The following is a 21,519-nucleotide window of genomic DNA, read 5'->3' as shown; positions in this document are numbered from 1 at the left end:
CGAGAGTACAGATGTCCCTCCGAGATAACCATCCCATTCCTTCGGCTAAAAACCCAGAAGTGGGACTGCGAGGTGATGAGAAAGTCCAGGTCTTCCGTTTCAAGGAACCGCCACGCTGTCCTCAAGAGCAGCCGCCCCGTCTGCATCCCCAGCAACACCGCGCAGGGCTACCCTTTCCGCATATCGTCGCCGACACCTGTTACCTCTTACCTTTTCCACGACAGTCGCTCGAACAAGTGTGGGACGACAACGCACTGTAGTTTGCGTTTCCTTGATGATGAGCGACGCCGAGCATCTTGTCACGTGCCTGTTGGGCGTCCAGACGTCTTCTTTGGGAAAGTGCTTATTTAGTTCCTCTGCACGTTTCTTAACCCCGTTATGTGGTTGTCTGCTACAGAGCTGTGGGAGTTCTTTGTATATTTTGGATACTGATCCCTCATCAGACATGACGTGCAAGAGCCTCTCCCATCCTGTGGGCTGCCTACCCGTTTTCTTGACCGCGTCTTCGGCTGTGCGGAAGCTTTCGAGGTGGATGTAGTGCCACTGGTTGACGTTTGCTGTTGCTGTCATGCCCAGGAAATCGCTGCAAAGACCAACATCAAGGAGATTCTCGTCTGTGTTCTAGTCATTTTATGGGGTCAGGTCCTACACTTGAGTCTCTGATTCAGCTTAACTTTTTTGAGTGGTTGAGACCCAAGTGCAGCGTCACTCTTCTGCATGTCATTACCCATCTTCCCAGCATGGCTCGTGGAACCGGTTGTCCTTCCCCGGTGGATGTCCCTGGCATCCTTGTCAAAGACGATGCACACGCGGGCTTACTTCCAGGCTCCCGATGTGCTCCACGGGTCACTGTGCCTATTTCGACGTCAGCGCCACACTGTTCCCATCACTACGGCTTTGCAATATGGTCCGAAATCAGGGAGCGTAATGCCTCCAGCTCCGTTCCTTCTGAAGATCCCTTTGGCTATTTGGGGTCTTTTGTAGTCTCAGGTGAATTTTAGGGCTGTTTCTATTTCTGTAAGAAACGCCATTGGAATTTTGATAGAGATTGTGTTCAATCTGCAGATTGCAGTATGGATTTTTTAACGATATCAATTCTTTCAATCCAGGACCATGGGCTATCTTTGCATCTATTTGTGTGCTCTTCGATTTCTTTCATCAATGTCCTACAGTTTCCAGAGTACAGGTCTTTCACCTTATAGGCCAAACTTATTCCTAAGTATTTTACTGTTTTTGATGCCACTGGAAATGAGATTCCATCCTTAATCTCTCTTTCAGACAGTTCACCGCTAGTGTCCAGAAATGCAACGGATTTTTGTACGTTGGTCTCATATCCTGCGACCTTACCGAATTCATTTATTAGTTCTAAGAGTTTTTCAGTGGACTCTAAGGTTTTATATGGTATTTGTTCCTAACACCGGACTTTTATAAATTTCAGGGAACATTCAACTGTACGAACGGTCCTGAATTACTGTGTTAAAAAACATAATTTTAAAAAACAGCAGCAGTCCCCGCGAAGAGTGGAATCTGTGCAGGTTTTAATACAAAGAGACTCTATGCTCTGTTCCCAGATGAGGATAAACATGCTAATCTCAGCATTTCTGGGCCCGTCACCATGTAAGGCCATGACTCTGCCTCCAAAGACCAGTCCTGATGGCTCTACGTGTGGATGGCACCAAATGCGTGCATCACACAAACATGTTCGTTGCAGTTTCCCCAGAATCTCATTACTTTCACTCGCTTACATGAAAATGAAAAGAATTCCATCGACCCTAAGTGCAAAAACGTCCCTTTCATTAAAAAACAACAACACACACTTGCCTCGTTACTCCCATTACCTTTTGCTCCATCACAGCCCTCGTCCAATTTCCTGTTAAAATCATTAGCACGTCCTCTGAGCTGAAGGATGGAGGCCCCACACGCTGGACTCGGTTTCCCCACCTGTGACACAGGTGGCCAGGGGCTTAGCAGAACACGCAGCACAGGACAGCGCCGGCAGGGAGCAACTCGGACGCACTGCACGTGCCCGCTTCTACCACCAATACTCAGCCCGAGTCTCTGAAGACGCCCCGGAAACGCACCAACTCTGCTCCTTACGCGCCTCCTCCTTGCTCCTCTGCATCACAACGTCCCTCGCTGCCGGGCGCCGAGCACCCAGCGAACGGCAAGGCTGGAATCCTCCACCCAAGGCCAAACTCCCAGTCCACTGCAACGCCCGTCCTGCTTCCACGTTAGCCCTGCGCCCGCGTCACCCCCAGCCCCCCCAGCACAAACGCCCTCACAGCACAACGTGGGTGCCCCTGGATCACACCCCACCAGCCTCCACACACCCGCCACCTCCGCACCCCAGCACAATCGCCCAGGGGGACAGCACACGTAGCGGAAGACACGGAACGTTTCCCAAGAACCATCACGTACTCAGCACACCGCAGAGTGCTTGCAGGACGCCCCGCTGTCCGTGGGGCACGGGGCTCACCGCCCACCACTTATCCGTGCTCACTCCTCGCATTCCCGCCCTTCCACGTGACCAGGCGGGACGTGCACACGGAGCACTTCTCTGTGCAGCGGAGCACTCGCGTGGCTGAGGGCCGGCGGCTGAGCTGGCGGCCTTCCCAGGGAACACGGCTCCCGGCTGAAAGAACTCCAGCAGACAATGCACAGCTATTCAGACTCACAGATGGACAAAGGGTGCCTGTCAGTGAGGAAAACAACTGGCAGCGTTCGGCCAACGACAAAATTTGAGATTTCAAGTGAAAATTGGAATCTGGGGAGACACGTATCCATCCCCATGGGCCCGACAACTCCTGACACTTTTCTGATACAGCGGACACTCATATGTCAGAACAAATAAGGGGGTTTTCTCGGTATTTTAGAATAAATGTGTTAACACCGAGAAAAATCTGCTGAACCCGTTGAACCGGTATTTTCCAAATGACCGACACAGGACGTCCCAGGGTCACGCCCGGCCAGAAGATGTACTCCAAGTGCCAGACCGGCTAATGGATCTCAGTGGAGCAGAGCAGGGAAAGCGCGTCGACACGGCTCCAGATCCCACACCAAAACTAAGCTTTAAGAAGCATCGCTTGAGTTTTGGTTTGGTGTCAGAAAAGAATACCCACCATAATCTGCAGAGGTCATCAAAACGCCGCCTTCTTCAAATACCTACTGCGTGAAGCTGGATTTTCCTCAGATACTTGAACCAAAACAGCGTGTTTCTGATGGTTCATCATATGTGTCGACTTGACCAGGTCACGAGATGCCCCGAGGTCTGGTCGGATGTGATTCTGGATGTGTGTGGGTACGTCTGGATGAGCTTCAGAGCTGAATCTGAATCTTCAAGCAAGGGAAGCAGATTGTCCTCCCTGGCCAGGGTGGGCCTCGTCTAATCAGGTGAGGACCTAAACAAAATGAAGTGCAGAGGAAGAATTCTCTCCGCCCGACTGCCCTTGACCCAGGACATCAGTCCTCTCCTGCTTCTGGACTCAGACTTGGGCTGGAATTTACTCCACTTCTCCAGCTTGCCACCAGCCGATCTGGAGCACCCACAACCTCCTTAACCACATGAGCCCGACGCCTTATGACAAATCCCATGGGTTCTGTTTCTCTGGAGAACCCGGCCTAGTATAAGGTGGAAACAGGCTGAATACAGAAGCAGATGGGAGAATCCAGCCCCTCCACTAAGTCACAACTAACGAAAGCACAAAACATACACGTAGATACACACGGCAGCCTCACGCTTCTCGTTGTACAGACTGAGAAGCGGAACAGCCTGATACCAAAGATTCCGTTCTGCCCTGAAGAAAAGAACCTGCCAAAGCAATTCTTAAAAAGTGTGTGTCTGTACATAAAATACTGGGCAGCTACGGAAACACTATGATTTCTAAAAATCTACTGCGGGATAACGCTTGCAGTAGGCAAGCGAAGAGACGTGAAGCTCCGTACAGCACAAAACAACTCTGTCAAAACAGATGTGACCAACGGGCTCATCCCCACGTGAGAACGCCGGGCAGGACGGAGTCACCCCAACTCGGCTCCGCAAGGGTGGACCCTGCGGTACATCTCGCGGGGAAAACCAGCTAAGTCATGAAAAGTAACAGAAATAGCACCAACTCCAGAACGAATCAACCATGAGACTGGGTCGGAACTGGAAAAGCAGAAGAAATATTAGAATAAAATACGCAGGGATCCCTGGGTGGCGCAGCGGTTTGGCGCCTGCCTTTGGCCCAGGGCGCGATCCTGGAGACCCGGGATCGAATCCCACATCGGGCTCCCGGTGCATGGAGCCTGCTTCTCCCTCTGCCTGTGTCTCTGCCTCTCTCTCTCTCTCTGTGACTATCATACATAAATAAATTAATTAATTAATTTAAAAAAAAAGATAAAAAAAAAAGAATAAAATACGCAGGACATCCTCAAATGACAAGCCAACAGAGATTAAATGAGATGATGGTAGATTTGAACAAGCTGCACCTGAGAACTTTCCCGAGACAAACACTCCACAGGGCGCCTGGCGGTCAGCGGGGGAGCGTCTGCCTCTGGCTCAGGTCGTGACCTCAGGGTCCTGGGATCGAGTCCCGAGTCGAGCTCCCTGCCTGCTGCTCCCTCTGCCTCTGCTGTCCCCCCACTTGTGCTCTCTCTTCGTCTCAGATAAATAAATGAATAAGTAAATAAATGAAAATACTCCACAGACGAAAGAATCAGACAAACAACCGGGAGGCTTGCAGTGCAGAATGCGGAACGGTAAGAAACTGCCCCCCAACACCTGCGGGCCAGAGTCCGTCAACGGCTGGCAAGTACGCGGCCGGATGGAACGGTGAGATGCCAAGTGCTTGTAAGACAGAATGAGAACTCAAGAAGAAAAGATAATGAATAATCTGATTTTCTTAAAGATTTATTTATTTATCTGAGGAGAAGAGGGAGTGCCACACGCTGAGCGGGGACACAGGAAGCCGAACCCCGAGTGGACTCCGCGCGGAGCGTGCAGCCCAACGCAGAGCTCGACCTCACGGCCCCAAGGCCGTGACCCGGCGGGGAGCAGGCCAGGCGCTCCGTGCTCTGGTGCCTTGAGCTTCTGAGCGAGCAAAGACCTGAAGGTCCAGCTCAGGACGGGGACAGCACCAGAGCCTCGGTGCCCGCTCGCAGGCCGCCCTCCGCTAACCGCCACGGAATGGGAGCCCACAGTCAAAGGACGTGCCGCTTCTCAGCCATCGACGGCTCGCAGAGACCGACGCCGCCGAGCTCCGGGAGGGGACGAGGCACCCGGGCCGTGGGTGCGGGGTGGGCGCCGGTCCCGCCTCACGCTCCACGAAGCCCCACGGGCATCTCCCGGCCTCGAAGACACACACGTGCGGGCCGCGGCCGCCGTCTGCACGCCACGCGCCGGGCTCCTGGTCACGGGTGTCTGAGCCTGGGGCCCCAGCACGGCCCAAGCACCGGCCCGACGCTCCGACGTTGCTTCCTGCCATCTCGGGCGCTGGGCCGCCAACGTCTGCGGAGCCTCGGGGCCCGGGCCTCGCGGGCAGGCCCCGCCCCACCAGCCCCACCAGCCGCCAGTCGCCTCACGTGTGGCCTGAGGCAGGCGCTCAGCTCGCGTGCCTGCCCATGGCCTGGCCTGCATGAGCCGTCGCAGAGGCCACCACGGCCCTGAAGGCCCCGGGACAGGGCACCCCTCAGACTGTGGCCCTGACGGCCCCGGGGACATGACGCCCCTCAGACTGTGGCCCTGACGGCCCCGGGGACGGGGTGCCCCCCCACGGCGTGACATCCTTACACGCAGCACAGAGCTGTCTTGTCTCACTCTAGCCGGTGCCTAACGCACATTTGTTTTCTACCCGGGAAGAGCCGTCACCCAAGCAGCCTTGGCAAAGCCCCGGTGCCTCCGCCCTCCGGCCTCCTCCCCCTCCTCGGCCTCCTGCCCTCATTCCCTGGCTCGCTTCCCTTCCAGGCTGTTCTCTCCTAGTCCGCGATGCGATTCGGGCAAAGCCTTTCCAGGGAGCACTTCCGCTGGGCCTGACCCTGCCCCTCCTAGATTCATCTCCCTCTCAGGGCAAAATCCCCAGAACTCACAGATTTGTAGATTTGTCTACACCCATCAGGACCCGAACTCCAAGGTCCTGCGCCGCAGCCTTCCGCTGCCTCACGCAAAGTATGACCAGGTCGGGCTCACGAAAGCACCATCAGTGACAGCCGAACCACTTGCGACCACCCGAGGGTTCCTGGCGGAGCGACGTGTACCAGAGCCTAAGCAGAGGCGAGGGCGGAGAGCTGAGGTGGCATCAGTGGGGCTCGGGGGAGCCGAGGAGCCACAGCCAGACACGAAACCCCATCCCCACCCCACTGCCATCTGTGCCTTCTCCTGGGAGGTTCCAGAATCAGAGATAAGAAAGCCTCTGTGTGCAAAGTGTCCCAGCTTCGTGAAAATGAAGCTTTTTCTTCTACTGTCACATACAGAACACGAGGTAAGACAGGAGGTAGAACGTCAAGGAAGGGACTTGAAGGTCAAGAATGAGCCAGAAAGAAGGGATCCCTGGGTGGCGCAGCAGTTTGGCGCCTGCCTTTGGCCCCGGGATCGGGTCCCGCGTCTCTGCCTGTGTCTCTGCCTCTCTCTCTCTCTCTCTGTGTGACTATCATAAATAAATAAAAATTCAAAAAAAAAAAAAAAAGAATGAGCCAGAAAGGGAACAGTAAAAATAGGAACCTGAGTCCCAGAATACATGCCTGCCCTTCCCTACGGTCACCGTATCACCAACAGGACCACCACAGCCACCATTATCACCAACACCACCCCCGGGGCCACCACTGTCATCCTCACCATCATCATCACCACCAACGCTACCATCACCACCATCATCACCATCAATACCACCACCATCATCATTCCCACCATCATCAACATCTTCATCGTCACCATCATCACCACCATCATCGCAATGATCATTTTTACGATCAGCATTATCACCGATGCCATCAAGGTCACCACCACCATCATCATCAACACCAGCATTATTATTACTGTCATCACTGATGTCACCACCATCAAGGTAACTGTCATCACCACCATAATCGGCGTGACCACAGCATCACCGTCATGATCATCATTACACGCACCTTACCGCCGACCTCAGCATCGTCCTCTCCAGCACCACCACCATCACCACCACCTCCACCATCACCATCGTATCACTGCCATCAGCCACCACAATCAGCAGCAGCATCGCCTTCATCACCTTCATCACCATCACCAACACTACTAGACACTTTATTTTTTTTTTTAAGATTTATTTTCCCATGAGACAGAGAAGGGAGAAGCAGGGACCCAGGCAGAGGGAGAAGCAGGCTCCCTGTAGGGAGCCCGACGCGGGACTCGATCCCGGGACCCCGGGGTCACGCCTTGGGCTGAGGGCAGACGCTCCACCGCTGAGCCACCCGGGCGTCCCTACTGCACACCTTCCTGAGCCAGTCACCACTCGCTGTGCTCCGTGTAAGCCATTATTCACTAGAGGAAAATTCGAGCACAGACAGGCAGAGCGCGAAGCCTGGCAGCCTCGCTCCACCGTCCCCACGCGGCGCCCGCGTCCCTCCTGCTTCTCCAGCCTTCCCCCTTCCCCCACAGCCTCACGACGCGGGCGCGTGACTGCTTAGACGCCGGGTGTACCGGGCGGCCTCCTGGTCTCCGGGGCCCACACAGGCTCCGCACGCAGCGGCACGTGACGCGTATGACTCGCAGGAGACAAAGCTCCCCGGGCTCTCCTTCGCGGTCTCCACGCTGCCGTGACGGAAGGAACAGACCTGACGACGCGCTGTCAGGGGCGCTGAACAGAACCACGGAAAGGCCACCGCTCCCCTGAGCAGCCAATCACGGACACCCGCACGACCCTGCCGGGCCCTGTCTACACCCGCACGACCCTGCCCGGCTCCCGAACCCGGCCCTGGGAGCAGCATGCGCACACCCTGCCCCCGCACGTCCACAGGGAGACACCTCCACGCTGACGAGTCGGTCCCCAGGAGACACGTCCCTCACAGGCCCTCTTCGCCTGACGCTGTCACCGGGTGCCCACTCGAGGCCTGGAGCCAGCACAGCGACCCCTCCAGCAGGAGCACCGAGTCCCGAATGCACGACCCCTCCGGCCCCGGCGGCAGCTCTCGGGGGCCAGGGGAGGGGGAGGCCCCCAGCCCGTTCCGGGAGAAGGGAGGGGGCCCGCGCCCAGAAAAGGAGACAGAGACACCGGGGGTCAGGGAGGGAGGGCGCGGGGCCTCCGGAGGAGCAGCCACACCAGCTCCCCCCACCCTCCGGCCCCTTCCCGGCAAGAGGGGCCCCGAGAGGCCCGTGTCGCCCCCTCACTGCGGACGCCCGACCCTCGCCCCCGCAGCCCAGTGCAGGACAGCCCTGCAGACAGCACCGCGGGTCCTCAGGGAGGACGGGGACCAAGAGGTAAGCCCAACGCAAACGAAGGCCGCCGGCGACACCCGCCGACCACAGGGCACCACAGGGCACCACCCGGCAGCCGGCTCCGGGCCCAGCCCGCCCCGTGGGTCCACGCCCCGCGGGGACCCTGGGGCTCTCGGGACCAGAACCGCCGCCCCCACAGGCCCGCTGCGCAGGTCTCCGACTGCACAAGCCACGGGCCGCCTGGGCGTGAGCTCTGGAGCACCGGCAGCCACAGAGCCTGACGACAGGCCGAAGGCCCGGCCCCGACGTGCAGAGCACCCGCCTGCCAACTGTGCCGAGGGTCGGCGCGCGTGACTGTGAGGCCGAGCCACGAGGGCCACGGCCCCCCAGCACGGCCAGCAGCCTCGCTCCTTCTGGCCACGCTCCTCCCCAGCTGCAAGGGGGTAAGCTCGGTGGGCCGGCCGGCAGCGGTGGGGGAACACCCGCCAAGAAGGGGCGCCACCACTGAACGTTTGGGAACCGCCCCCCCAAAAGCAGCTTTTCATTTGGGTTTTGCTCGAGTGTTTGCTGCGGTTCCGTTTCCTCCGCGGGGGAACGACAGACGTGCACTCACCTCGGCATAAAATCCCGTGGCTGTCGATAATCTGCTTGCAAACCCCACAGACCTTGGGCTTTTTAAAGACTTTGTTCTTAAAGCTGTGCAGGCTCGTGAACTCCTCCGGCTGAAAGAGCAAAGGGAGAAACTGTCAGCTCCACGGACCAGTTTGTTTGCTTTTCTCTCTTCTCTTTCAGGAAGTGGGACGTCTAGCGGAGTCCGGGAAAAGCTAAAACAGGAACCTTACAGTTAAACAGGGAAGAACAAGCAGCCGTGCCGCCAAGGCCGGGATTCCCCCGGGGGCCGCGGATACCCCGTCAGCATTCCCAGTGCCAGGGCCCAGCCGGAAGCCCACAGCGGCCCCGCTTGCCGATCCCCTGAGACCGGGCCAAGGCCGTCAGGGCGCCGCGCTCGTCAGCACTGCTTATGGGACCGTGTACTCGCGTCCACGCTGCAGGCCAACAGCCACTGCCATGACAAAGTCATCCGCAGGCGCTGCCAGAAGATGCTCAGCCAACAGAGGAAGCTAGTGACTGAGTCTCCTGGCCCCTGGGCCTCTCCGGATGCATCTGGGCTCCCGCGGACGGAGAAGCATTCGCGTGCGGCCAGCGTGCTAAGATATGTGGTTCGTCCCTACACCCGGCCCGGCACTGAATCCACGACACACGCCGGCTCGGGGACTACACGAACCACTCGCCCACCAGACCCCTCTTTGCAGGGTCAGGGCTCATGGCCGTATCTGATGATCTTACAAAAATTCAATTTGCCTGAGAAACCAAACGCCAGTCGGTCTACCCGATTGGTGATACGTTTGAGCGTCTCCTGAGTGCACAGATTCACCGAAGCCGGTACTTAGCACCGGAAGATTAAATGTTAGCCAGAATGGGAAACAAGTGGTACGACTACAGCTTCTTACACGTGTTTTTAGATCTACAACAATCTGGTGACTCAGCAATCCACTCCTGGAGTCACGAACTGGAACGAATGCATATGCCCACAAAAGTTTTGTGCAAGAATGGGCAGATCTGCCTTACTTAACAGTGCAAGATTTCCAAACAGAAAATAACTCAAACACCCATCCAAAGGAGACTGGGTACACAAACTGCGATACAGTCCTACGATGGAACACTGTTCAGGAGCACGGAAGAGCTTACTACCGTTCTATGCTACTAACCATGGATGAGCATCGAAGCTCACTGATAACTCATGCATGAATTACTGTGCCGAGCGAAAGAACTCTGAGAGGAAAGCACGCAGTGATGACTATTTATCAGACGTTCATGAACAGGCAAACAAATCTCTCCAGTTCCCCAGAGGCAGGAAAACAGTGAGGTGAGCTCCATGACTGCCCCAGATTCCTGCATCAAGGAAGGCCCCAGGATGCAGAGAAGGAGGGGACCAGGGAACTACCTGGGACTGAGGAGACGGTGCTAAGCATTCATGCAAAACAGGGCAGCAAGAGTTCACTTGCCACAGCACCAGGAAACAGCCGCGTGGAACCCCCAAGATGTGCACAGGGCCCTCTGATGAGTACATGTGTGCAGTGTGTGCACACATTACAGCACAAACTGCCCAGAATAAAGTACAGAAAGGAGAGACCACCTAATTAAACACAGATAAACAGAGCATCAGTGAGCTGTGGGAAAGCTCAAGCAGCCTAACACACGTGTAATTGGAGTCTCTGTAAAGTTGGGAGGGGGGGTAATTGAAAAAATAAAGCCTAAAACTTTCCCAAAATCTAAGCAAAATTATCAACCCAAAAACTGAAGAAACTCAACAAATCCCAAGTACAAGAAGTGTGGCCGAAACAACACCAAGGCGCGATAATCACACTGCTCCAACCCAGTGATATACAGAAAATCGTAAATGCCCCCCAGAGGGAAGGAAAGGACACAATGCGACAGGGGACCAACCATTAGCACAAGAGCAGATTTCCCACAGAGAACAAAGCCAGCGAGAAAACGGCAGAGAGACAGAGAGCGCCCAGAAAAATTCTGACCTAAAATTCTGGACCCAGCAAAAACAGCATTCAAAAAGTAAAGTGAATTTTAAAATTCTTATGATACGCAAAAGCTGAAACACATCCATCCCCAGATGACACATACTACAAGTTAAACATAGTCTGAGTGCAAGGAAAATGATCACAAGTGGAAAGACCACTTTACACAGAAGGAACAGCACCAGAAATGTTAACTCTGTGGATAAATACGTAATACTTTCTTTTATATTGAAAACTCACTACAAGATAATTAACTGTTTAATAAAAAAAACTAATAGTGATGTAATGTGAGTTTCAACAGATGTAAAACTAAAATTTCTGATAAAACAGCAGAGGGGCACCTGGGTAGCTCAGTCAGTTAAACGTCTGCCTTCGGGATGGATCATGATCTCAGGGTCCTGGAATCAAGCCCCGTGTTGAGCTCCCTGCTCAGCGAGGAATCTGCTTCTCCCTCTCCCTCTGCCTCTGTCTGCCATACGTGCTTGCTCTCTCTCTCTCTCTCTCTTTCTCAAATAAAATAAAATATTAAAAAACAAAGAAAAGCAGTACAAAGCTCAGGAAAAAAGAAATGTAGGTTCCACTGCAAGGCTCTCATACTATTCATGAAGTCATACACTCTCATGTGAAGCAGACTGTGAGAAACTAAGGATATGTACTATAAATCTCAAAGCAACTACCGAAATAATGAATGATAGGTAATCAACAAAGGAGAGAAAATGAAATTATTTTTTAAAATTTCAACTAATTTAGTCAGTGGAGCACAAGACCCTTGATCTCGGGCCCTGAGTTCAAGCCCCACATTGAGTGTAGAGATCACTTAAAAATAAAAGTGTTTAAAATAAAATTTTAAAGTAAATAAAAGTTCAACTAATCTAGACATGGCAGAAAAGAGAAAGCAGAGCCAAGACTAGGTAAAAGAAACAAAACAAATATGATGATTTAAATCTAACTGTATTAGTAGTCACATTATGTACATAGTTTAGATGCCTTAACTCAAAGGCAATGGTTGTCAGATTATATTCTTCTAAAAAGTGAAAAGACAGGGATGCCTGGGTGGCTCAGCCGTTGAACATCTGCCTTTGGCTCAGGTCATGATCCTGAGGTCCTGGGATCGAGTCCTGTATCGGGCTCCCTGCAGGGAGCCTGCTTCTCCCTCTGCCTGTGTCTGTATGTACACTGGATGTACAAACCACTGCCTCTCTCTGTGTGTCTCTCTTTACAAAAATAAAATAAAATAAAGACAAGACAGAGAAAACATACAAGGGTAATGTTAAATGAAAGCTGGAGTGGCTATATTAATATCAAACAGAGTCAATTCCAGATTGAAGAAAGTTACCATTGATAAAGAAAGGGATTTCACAATAAGAGGGTATATGCATTAAGAGAACATATAATCCTAAACATTTATGTACCTATTAACAATACTTTCAAAATCCATAAAGCAAGAAATGATAGAATTGCAAAGACATAAATAGACAAATGTGTAAATATCGTCAGAAACTTATTTCTCGGGTGACGGGCACTGACAGCGGCACTTGACTGGATGAGCACTGGGTGTTATACTATATGTTGGCAAATCAAACTCCAATAAAAAAATACAAAAAAAAAAAGGAAACTGTTTCTCTCTCTTTTAGACTGAACTGTGCTCTCATGAAATTCATACGTTAAAGCCTTAACCCTGAATATGACTGTATGTAGAGATGGGACATTTTAAACTGGTGAATAAGGTCAAACATGGTCATAAGGATGGGATCCTACTCCAGTAGGACTGCTGCCCTTACAAGAAGAGGAAGAGATACGGGTGGGGAGGTGGCGAGGCTTGCACGCTGAGAAAAGTCCATTTGAGGAGTCAGTGAGAAGGCGGTCATCTAAAAACCAAGGAAAAAGGCCTCAGAAAAACCAAGGCTGTCAGCACCTTGATCCTGGACTCCCAGCCTTCAGAACTGTAAGAAAATAAATTACTGCATTTAAGTCCCGCAGTCCACAGTATTTTGTTACAGCAGCCCCAACAAGCTAATAGACCCATTCTCAATCACTAATAATTATTTTTATCAATAATAACAATTGATAGTTATTGCAGAAAATAACCAAAGATACATAACATTCTCAAAAGACCTGACCTAATTGACACTGATAGCAACAGAATACACATCCTTTTCAAGCACATATGGAATGTTTAATGAGGCAGACCACAGTCTAGGACATAAAACACGTCTAAATAATTTTTTTAAGTCTAAGTAAATTTAAAAGCATTCAAACCATACTAAATATGTTCTCCAATCACAACGGAATTATATTAGAAACCATAAATAAAAGATCTCCATAAAATTCCCAAGTTTTTGGAAACTAAACACATTTATAATTTTTTTATTATTAGTTATTCATGAGAGAAGAGAAAGGCAGAGACACAGGCAGAGGGAGAAGCAGGCTCCCTGCGGGGAGCCCAATGGGGGACTGGATCCCAGGATCCCAGGATCACAACCTGAGCCGAGGGCAAACACTCAACCACTGAGCCTCCCAAGTGCCCCCAACAACACACTTCTAAATAATACATCATAGCAAACAGGATTTATCCCAGGGAGGCAAAGTTGGTTTAACATTCAAATACCAAACAATAAACTAAAAAAGAAACCTACACAATCTTTCAATTAATCAGGAAAAAGAAAAAAAAAAAAGTCTGACAAAATCCAACATACACTTTCTGATAAACACTCTCAAATCAAAATAGAGAAAGGGTTCCTCAACTCTATAAAACCTATAGCAAACCCCAAATTAACAACAACAGACTGAATGCTTTCCCTTTAAGCTCTGGAACGAGGCACAGATGTCTGCAATGAACATTTCTATTTAACACTAACCAGTGCATCTGGGCAAGAAAAATAAATACAAAGTATCCAGTTTGCAAAGGAAGAAGTGAAACTGTCCTTAGTCACAGACACCACTGTCTATAAAAACAAACAAAAAGTTATGAAATGTACAAAAAAACCCTCTAGAACTAACAAAGAAGTTTAGCCAAGTTGAAGGACAGGAGTTCACTGGATGTACAAACTACTTCCTAGCAATGCACATTCAGAAACTGAAACTCAAAGAATATTACCATTTATAGTATCATCAAAAACATTAAGTCTTAGGAGTAAATCTAACAAAAGACGTGAAACACCTAGAAGATTAAAAAAAAACACAAACCAGGGCAGCCTGGGTGGCTCAGTGGTTCAGCACCTGCCTTTGGCCCAGGGCATGATCCTGGAGACCCTGGATCGAGTCCCACGTCAGGCTCCCTGCACGGAGCCTGCTTCTCCCTCTGCCTGTCTCTCTCTCTATTTCTGTCTTAAAAAATACATAAAAATTAAAAAAAAAAAAAAAGATTCTCACCTAACCACATATTTAAAAAAAAAAAAAAAAACATTTCAGAAAGAAAGTGAGGAAGACCTGGAGACGGAACGGAGGGATATACCATGTTCATGGATGGTGAGCCTCGCTCGAGTCAAGATGCAGTTCTTCCGTACAACCTACAGATTCCACATCATCCCAATGGAGATCCCAGCCGGATTTTTTTTTTAAATAATAAATAAATCGGCAAATGGGTTCTAAAATTCATGTTTACATTCAAAGCACTTAGAACGGCCAAAACAACTTTGAAAACTGCAGGTGCTTACGTGCACAACTCGATGTTTTCAGACCACGACCCCTTACTCCCTGACCCACAGCCTAACCGCTCACAGCTACCGTCCCCCCGTTGGCCTTACAAGGGCCTGGGACCGGCAGAGGGGGGATTCCCATGTGGGCGGTTGCTCTGGCTGCTCCCGTCTTCCCGGCTATTCCAGCTGTCTGGAGTGCAGGCGGCTTACAGGTCCCCACGTTCCACCTGACCACTCCCAGTTCCTCTGCAGGCTCGTCACATCGTCAGGCATCTTGTGGTGTTTTTGCTGATCTTGTCAAGCCTGGCTAAGGGGGCAGTGTCGTGCACCAAGCAGGATGCAGGTTCTGCTGCTTGCAGTGCACGCTCCGGGGCCCCGGGCATGTGCCTAGGGACTTGGGGACCCAAAGGATACTTCCCATCCCGCCTAGGAACAGAGCTACTGTAAATGACCAAACACTATAGATACCGGGTACCAGTCGTGCACACCAGCAGCCACAGGAATCACCAGGTCACCTTTTTTTTTTTTTTTTACATTTTATTTATTTATTCATGAGAGGCAGAGACACAGGCAGAGGGAGAAGCAGGCTCCATGCAGGGAGCCAGATGTAGGACTCGATCCTGGGACCCTGGGGTCATGCCCTGGGCCGAAGGAGCCCCCCGGGCTGCCCACTTGCTCAGCTTTTGAAACCACTCTGTGTAAACCCCACCCTGCCCAGTTAAGACAGACCATCTGGAGATGGGGCCAGAGTACACATTTTTTTTCCAAACTCACCCCATGATGCCAACCTGTAGCCAGGACTGGGCGCCACCACTACGTCGTGGACCACACCAGAAGGACCCACCCTGCGTAAACAGAAGGCACCCAATCACATGCTCATTACGGAGACTGAACTCTTTGAGAGCCCCCCAGTGCCTGCAAGACAGGGACCTCGGTGCTCCCACTGTGAAACCCGGGACCTCGGCAGGGCCCTTGTGTGCGTAACCATGACCACCCCAGTCCCACAAACACGGACGGGAGGACGCAAAACCGAAACCACACGGCTGAAGTCCAAGGCTGTGGGCTCGGGCCCCGTCTCCCCCCGGCTTGCGCTCAGACAGGAGCAGGCATTCAGACATCTCAAAATACAGTCCTCGTGGCCGTGCCCCAGCTGGCACATCCCTTCCCCCACGTGTCAGGGTGGCTTGTTTCTGTGCCTTCTCTCCCGTGCGTGCTCCATCGCGGGGCACAGGGCTCTCCCCCGCGTCCCCAGCCCCTGCAGACAGTGGGCCTTGGGCCCTCAATTACCGTTTGTTAACGGGGCATGAATCAGCCGCAGTCAGTGGGCCAACTGGGGACACTGGGACCTTTTATTCCTTCCAAATACCTTTATTCCACCCAGGGAGAAAGAGGCACTGTGTTCCGCGGCTTTCCTGCCCGCTGGGCCACGGCTAGAAGGCTGCAGGCTCCCCAGCGAGGCGCTGAGCCGGGCGGGCCCATCCCTGAGCCCCAGCCTCTGCTCCTGCGTCACCCGCACAGAACATTCCCGGTGTGAGGTGAGCCAGCGGGATTAGCCGGCCTTTGTTCTCACCTGACGCCGCGTTCCTGGCTCCTAGCTCCGGGGAGGTGGGGCCGCAGTGAGCCGGGGGCGGGAGCTGCGAGGCGGGGCCTTGGGCAGGCTCAGTTCAGGAATCTAAATTGCATTTAATTGTTAGGAGCAGACAGTTGGAAGGGCAGCGCGCGGGGCTGCCCATTCCCCCGGGACTCCCCGAGGGGCACCCAGTCATCAGCGCCCGTCTTGACTGTGAGGTCCCTTTATAGAAGGAAAAAAAATCTCTGCAAAATGGAGCAAAGGGAAAGCTCCCCGTGCGTCCGCGGGTAAGGCTCTGCTGTGCGCTGCGGAATGCGAAGCTGCACAGAACTCTCCGTGGGTCCCCCGGGTGCAGTCACGGCGGCACAACAGCGACCCCCACAAAGGCCAAATCAGCAGAATCCGGGCCTGGGAGAGAGGATTTAGGCGCGAGCTCCGGGGCCGGGAAACCGCAGGTGTCGTTCCCGGGGGCGGACCCCGGCCAAAAACACAGACCAACCTCCATGCACGGAACACAGGGGCCCCGCGCCTCCGGGATGATGCCCACTGGGCCGTCCGGCCGCCGGCAGCGGAGGACACCGGCGTGGACGCCCTCCACCACCACACACTGTCCCCAGGCTCCCGGCAATGGTGTCGGGCCCTGACGCCGAACACCCGCACGCGTGGGACGGCCACAGTGACGGGAAGTAGCCGCCGCTGCGACTTTTCATTTCTCAGAACCTTACAAGTTTCCAGGGGAAAAAATGTAATAAATGCCTAATTACCAGGCTCAGAGGGACGGCTGCTGGAGCCAGCGGGGCCCGGGGCGTCTCCTGGACCAGGAGGGCGGCGCGGCCCTGGGGAGGCAGTCGGCACAGCCCCAGCACCAGCAGGCTGGGGGCCCCCTCCCTTGGGGGGAATCTGGGCTGCGGCCAGCGTCCCACTCCCACCCCAGGAAAGGAGTCCAGGGGAGAGTGTTCAAACGGCACTTGCATTGGACAGCTGGCTCCCGCCTGTCCCCCACGTGCGCTCCCCAGGGCGCCTGCCTCCCGCCTCGACCCCCTGCGGGCCATGCAAGGCGCCCGTGTGCACAGAAACACGCCAATGTGCACCGACAAGGGCACACTCGCAGGCGCCCTGGCCCAAAAGCGCTTGGCTCCCAGAGACCCGGCTCCCCAGCTCCCGCCCCCCCCCCCGCACCCCCACGGCTCGCACCCACTCACCTGGCGCGGATGCCGGCGTGGCTGGGCCCGGCGAGCGCAGCCTCCAGGCGGCCCCGAGGTCAGGGCGCGCAGCCGCATGGCCGCCCGGGCAGGAGCCCCCCAGTTGGCGGGCGCTGAGCCCCTCTCCCGCGGCCGGGCCCCGCGCCTGAAGTTCCCGCCAAGTGCGACCGGAGACGGGCAGGGGCACAGCGGCCTCCCTGCAGCCTCCCACGGCCACGGCACCGTGAGGAGTCAGAGGCCGGGAACAAAAGCCAGGCGAGCGAGCAGGGCCCCCCGGCGCCCCTCCATCTGACACGAATTAGCCTCCCTCCCCCGCCCGCCAGCAGCCGGGGGGAGGCTCAGGCTCCTCAGCAGCCGGGAAGTGGAGACAGCAGCCTCCGGGCAGGGCGGGCAGGGCAGGCCGGGCCGCTTCCACGTGCTCCCCTCGCCTCTGCTGGGGGGTCTGTGTGCCTGCGGCTGAGGCCTCGGGGCCAGGCCTGCAGGCTCAGGCTTTCAGGGTCCTGCCCCCGACCCGGGTCTGCCGTGCTCAGGGGCATGCCCAGCTCAGGGGCCTGCGAGTGCAAAGCAGGAAAACCCCACAGCGCGGGGGGGGTGGGGGGGGGGGGTGGGGGGGGGGCCTGGAGCCGGGGCATGGCAGGGGGGGAGGGCTGGGGGGGGGACGGGACTCGGCAGTGGAGCGAGCTCAGGCGGTGACCCCGGGGTCCCAGGATCGAGTCCCGTATCCGGTCCCTGCATGGAGCCTGCTTCTCCCTCTGCCTCTGTCTGTCTCTCTCATGAATAAATAAATAAAAAATCTTAAAAAAAAAAAAAAAAAGGAAAATCCCCAAGTGGAAAGGCTTTTTCTCCAGTTTGCCCCTTCAACCAAGGAAACCGGGGAGCCCTCCTTGCCGGAGAGGGGTGAGGGTCCCGGCAGGCCGGGAGCGAAGGGTTAGGGCCCTTGCACAGCCTGGGGGCTCTCTGCACCCCCCCCATCCTCAGGGCCTTCCAGCTGCTGGAAAATCCCGTCCCGTTCTGCGCTGTGGCCCTGGGTTCTTGCAGGGACGGGGAAACCCCGCAGGGTGGGAGCCAGGGTGCCAGCGAGAGGGCGGAGGACGGGTCACTTAGCCTGAAGGAAGCCGGGTGGGTGTGCGGGGACACCCGCGGCCAGAGCCCCACGGGACCGAGGGACGCGGCTCTCCTCCCGGGGCAAGGAAGGGCGGCCTGACCGCGTGGGGCCACCAGGAGGGGGAGCGGAAGGCGGGGAGCCCCCGTGACCTGGCCGCCCCGGCCCACGCTCAGGCTTCCCATCCCTGATTCCGCGCGCAACTCCAATGCCTTAGCCCGGGAGCCGCCGGGTGGGCGACAGCAAAGCCTTTATGGCTAACACATGTGCAAATTCCAGCGGCTTCCAGGCCAGAATTAACCTCTCCGGGTCTGGCGCGCAGCATCCATCCCCCCGCGTCTGCAGGGAGCAGCAGGGGCCCGTTGGCCTCCAGCCACGGGAACGCCAACCGGCCGACCCACTGGGGGGTGACACCCCGAGGCCCACTCCGGTCGCCGGGCACCTTGCTCCCCACGCTCGCATTTCTGAGGTTCCTTCACTGCTGTTCGTCTTTCCAGGGCGGATTCAGGCTTCGGCTTTGCAGACACTTCGGGGTCCTGTTTCCCCTGCAGCCCCTGCCCCTGCCGAGTGACGCCCCTCCACGGCTCGCCAGCCCACATCCAAGCCGCCTCATCCGGGGGCCCGACCCCGCAGCGTGGCCGTGCGTCTGGGCCTCAGTCTGCAGGATCGAGCCTTTGTCTGGGGTTTTCCGCACACAAACGGAGCGCGGGTAATAAGCACTGGGCAGGAATGAAAAAAATCTGCTTTGCTGCTTACCCATGCCGTCAGCCTGCCTCCGCTCACCCTCTGGCCCCCTCGCAGCAGGGTCTGGGGCTCCCTGGGGAACCCCGAGACTGGGACGGGCTCTCACCATAGCCCACCTGCCCCGCATGAGGCCGCAGCCGCCCACCCCTGGCTTCTGGCTGCACGAGACCCCAGGAAAAAAGTGAGGCCCGTCCCGCAGAGGATGGACTGTGCTCCTCTGGGGCACAGCGGGGTCGGCACAGGACCACAGAGGAGGGGTCTTCGCTGCTCCACCTGCCCAAGTCAGGGAGCCGGGGGCAGCACCAGGGCGTGCGGACAGAGAAGACGGCTGCCGGGGTCGGGGGCAGAGCCTCGAGAGCCCTGCACGCCGCAGACCCGGGGCTCCTGCCAAGTGGGCCCCACGGCCTCAAGTGCAAACCTCAAAGCCACAGGCAAACCCCGTGGGGTGCATCTTACCTGCCTGCAGCCCCAGCTGGCACCCGGCACGTCCTTCACCCGGCGAGCGCGAACCCCGACCCCAGCAGTGGGGTGCCCCCCCAGGAGACCAGCTGCAGGAGGGGCGCAGGCCCAGACCACACACCCGGTTTCCCTTCCCCTGCACCAAGACGGTCCAGGGGCGGGGTCCCCAGGGAGCCCCCCTGAGAACGAGGAGCCTGGCAGCCCGAGGCCCGAGCGCCCTGGCCTCCGGTCCACGCCGTGTCCACGAGGACAGGCCAGCAGCTGCGCCAGCCCGTTCCCGAGCAAATGCACCAGCCCCGCAGGCGCGGGCCGCCCTGCTCTGCGCTGTGCGGCTACAGGTTTCTTAGTAACCGGTTTCGTCATCACCACCAACCCCCGAAAGTCCCTGTGAGGTTGGCCCCGGAAGGCGCGGCCCCGAACGCGCCTGCTTCCCCCACTGAGCCGCTGCCACCCACGGTCACGGCCGCTGCAACCCAGAAAAGGGAAACAGCAAATTCTCTGTCCAGGGACGGGACGTCCGTGGGACCAGCAGGCCGGGGCCGCCCTCGGCCACACACCTGGCAGGACCTCGTGCCTCGGGCCCCGGGACGGGGACCCCGAGCGCAGGCCGCGACCCCCGAGCGCCCCACACACTGCCCGGCCCGCCGGACGCACGGCAACCGACGTAGAGCCGAGGGCGGCCAGGGGTGGGTGACGGGGCGACGTCCGAGTGGCGGCCGACGTTGACCCCACTGCCTGCGCACGCGTGCGGAGCGCCGTGTTGCACACCTGAAACTGGCACAGGGTCGAACACCGATTACACCTCGATCTCAGAAAAGCAAAAGTGAAGGTCAGGAGAGTTCTTGTCCGGTCCAGCCTCTGAACAAGTGGCCTCGCTGACCTCCCCTGAAGGCTGAACACGGGCCGGGGCGCCCGGGTGGTTCCACTGGCTCTTGATTTCGGCTCAAGTCATGATCTCAGAGTCCTGAGATCGAATCCCACCTGGGGCTCCACAGTCAGTGTGGCGTCTGGCTAAGATTCCCCCCCTCCTGCTGCTGCACCCCTCCATTCTCTCTCTTAAAAAAAATATTTTTTTTTTAATTAAAAATGAAAGAGTCCATATACGTTCTGGGCTTGAGTTTCCAAACATACAAACTCAGAAGTTAGAGAGTATGTTGTTGCGCTAGATCCGCCATCGTCTTCACCCTCCTTCCAAGTCAGCTCAGGGCTTCTGCAGCGTCTCGGTCCGTGCCCATCCCGCAGGAGCAGCACCGCGGGTGTCCCGGGCGTCCCCCGGCCCCGCACGGGCGGCACTGCCCGCCCTCGTCACCCTGTAGCTGGGGCACCCTGTGCGCAGCAGCCCGGGGTGGGGGGAGTGAGTCAACACAGACAGACGCCAGGTCTGAAGGCGGCGGCGACGGAGGCCACTCCCTGCGGTCACACCCGGGCCGAGCCTTGGGGCCTGCGGCCTCCTATCTGCTGCCCTTTGAGATCCGATTAGCCGAGCGACACTGATTCACGGCCACGGTTCCCCGCCCACCGTCATACCCCGGTTTACAGTGTGGGAGGGACGCAGGGACGGTGGCACCCGCGGGGACGTGGTCCCGGTGGCGCCGTGTGCCCGGCTCAGGGTGAGGCTTGACCCTGCTGGAAACGGGGCAGTGGGGGCTCACGGCGGAGGGTCGGGGCCGGGGCAGGGGAGACAGGGGCCTGCGGTGACGCCGCGGGAGGAGGGGAGGCCACGTCCCGGGGCCAGAGGGGCCCTTGCTGGGCAGGGATGGAGCCACTCGGGGCGGCGGCGCTCGGCCACCTCTGGCGCTGCTGGGAGCACTGGCTCCAGGGCCC

The 21,519-nt window shown here is 56.2% G+C and overlaps 1 protein-coding gene across 17 annotated transcripts in view; it reads right to left on the bottom strand.

The window, feature by feature from the left end:
• The window catches only part of TNS3 (tensin 3), a 157,133-nt gene that overhangs the window by 120,046 nt on the left and 15,568 nt on the right, over positions 1–21,519 (bottom strand). For 8 of the 17 annotated variants that reach the window (XM_072762768.1, XM_025988004.2, XM_072762775.1 and 5 more), the window contains exon 2: positions 9,000–9,108. Coding sequence is in view for 7 of the 17 variants with exons in the window: in XM_072762762.1 (XP_072618863.1) it covers positions 9,000–9,108 (109 nt within the window). In the remaining 10 variants the exon portion in view is untranslated. Of the gene's footprint in view, positions 1–2,418; positions 3,399–8,999; positions 9,109–9,228; positions 9,404–15,392; positions 15,464–15,984; positions 16,112–16,188; positions 16,286–17,390; positions 17,588–21,519 lie in introns of those variants that run through there. The other 9 variants (XM_072762771.1, XM_072762776.1, XM_025987996.2 and 6 more) reach the window with 8 other exon arrangements.

Source organism: Vulpes vulpes, chromosome 7 (assembly GCF_048418805.1).
Source record: "Vulpes vulpes isolate BD-2025 chromosome 7, VulVul3, whole genome shotgun sequence".
In the NCBI taxonomy this organism is placed as follows: Eukaryota; Metazoa; Chordata; class Mammalia; order Carnivora; family Canidae; genus Vulpes; species Vulpes vulpes.
This window is presented reverse-complemented; position numbering and strand designations above follow the sequence as displayed.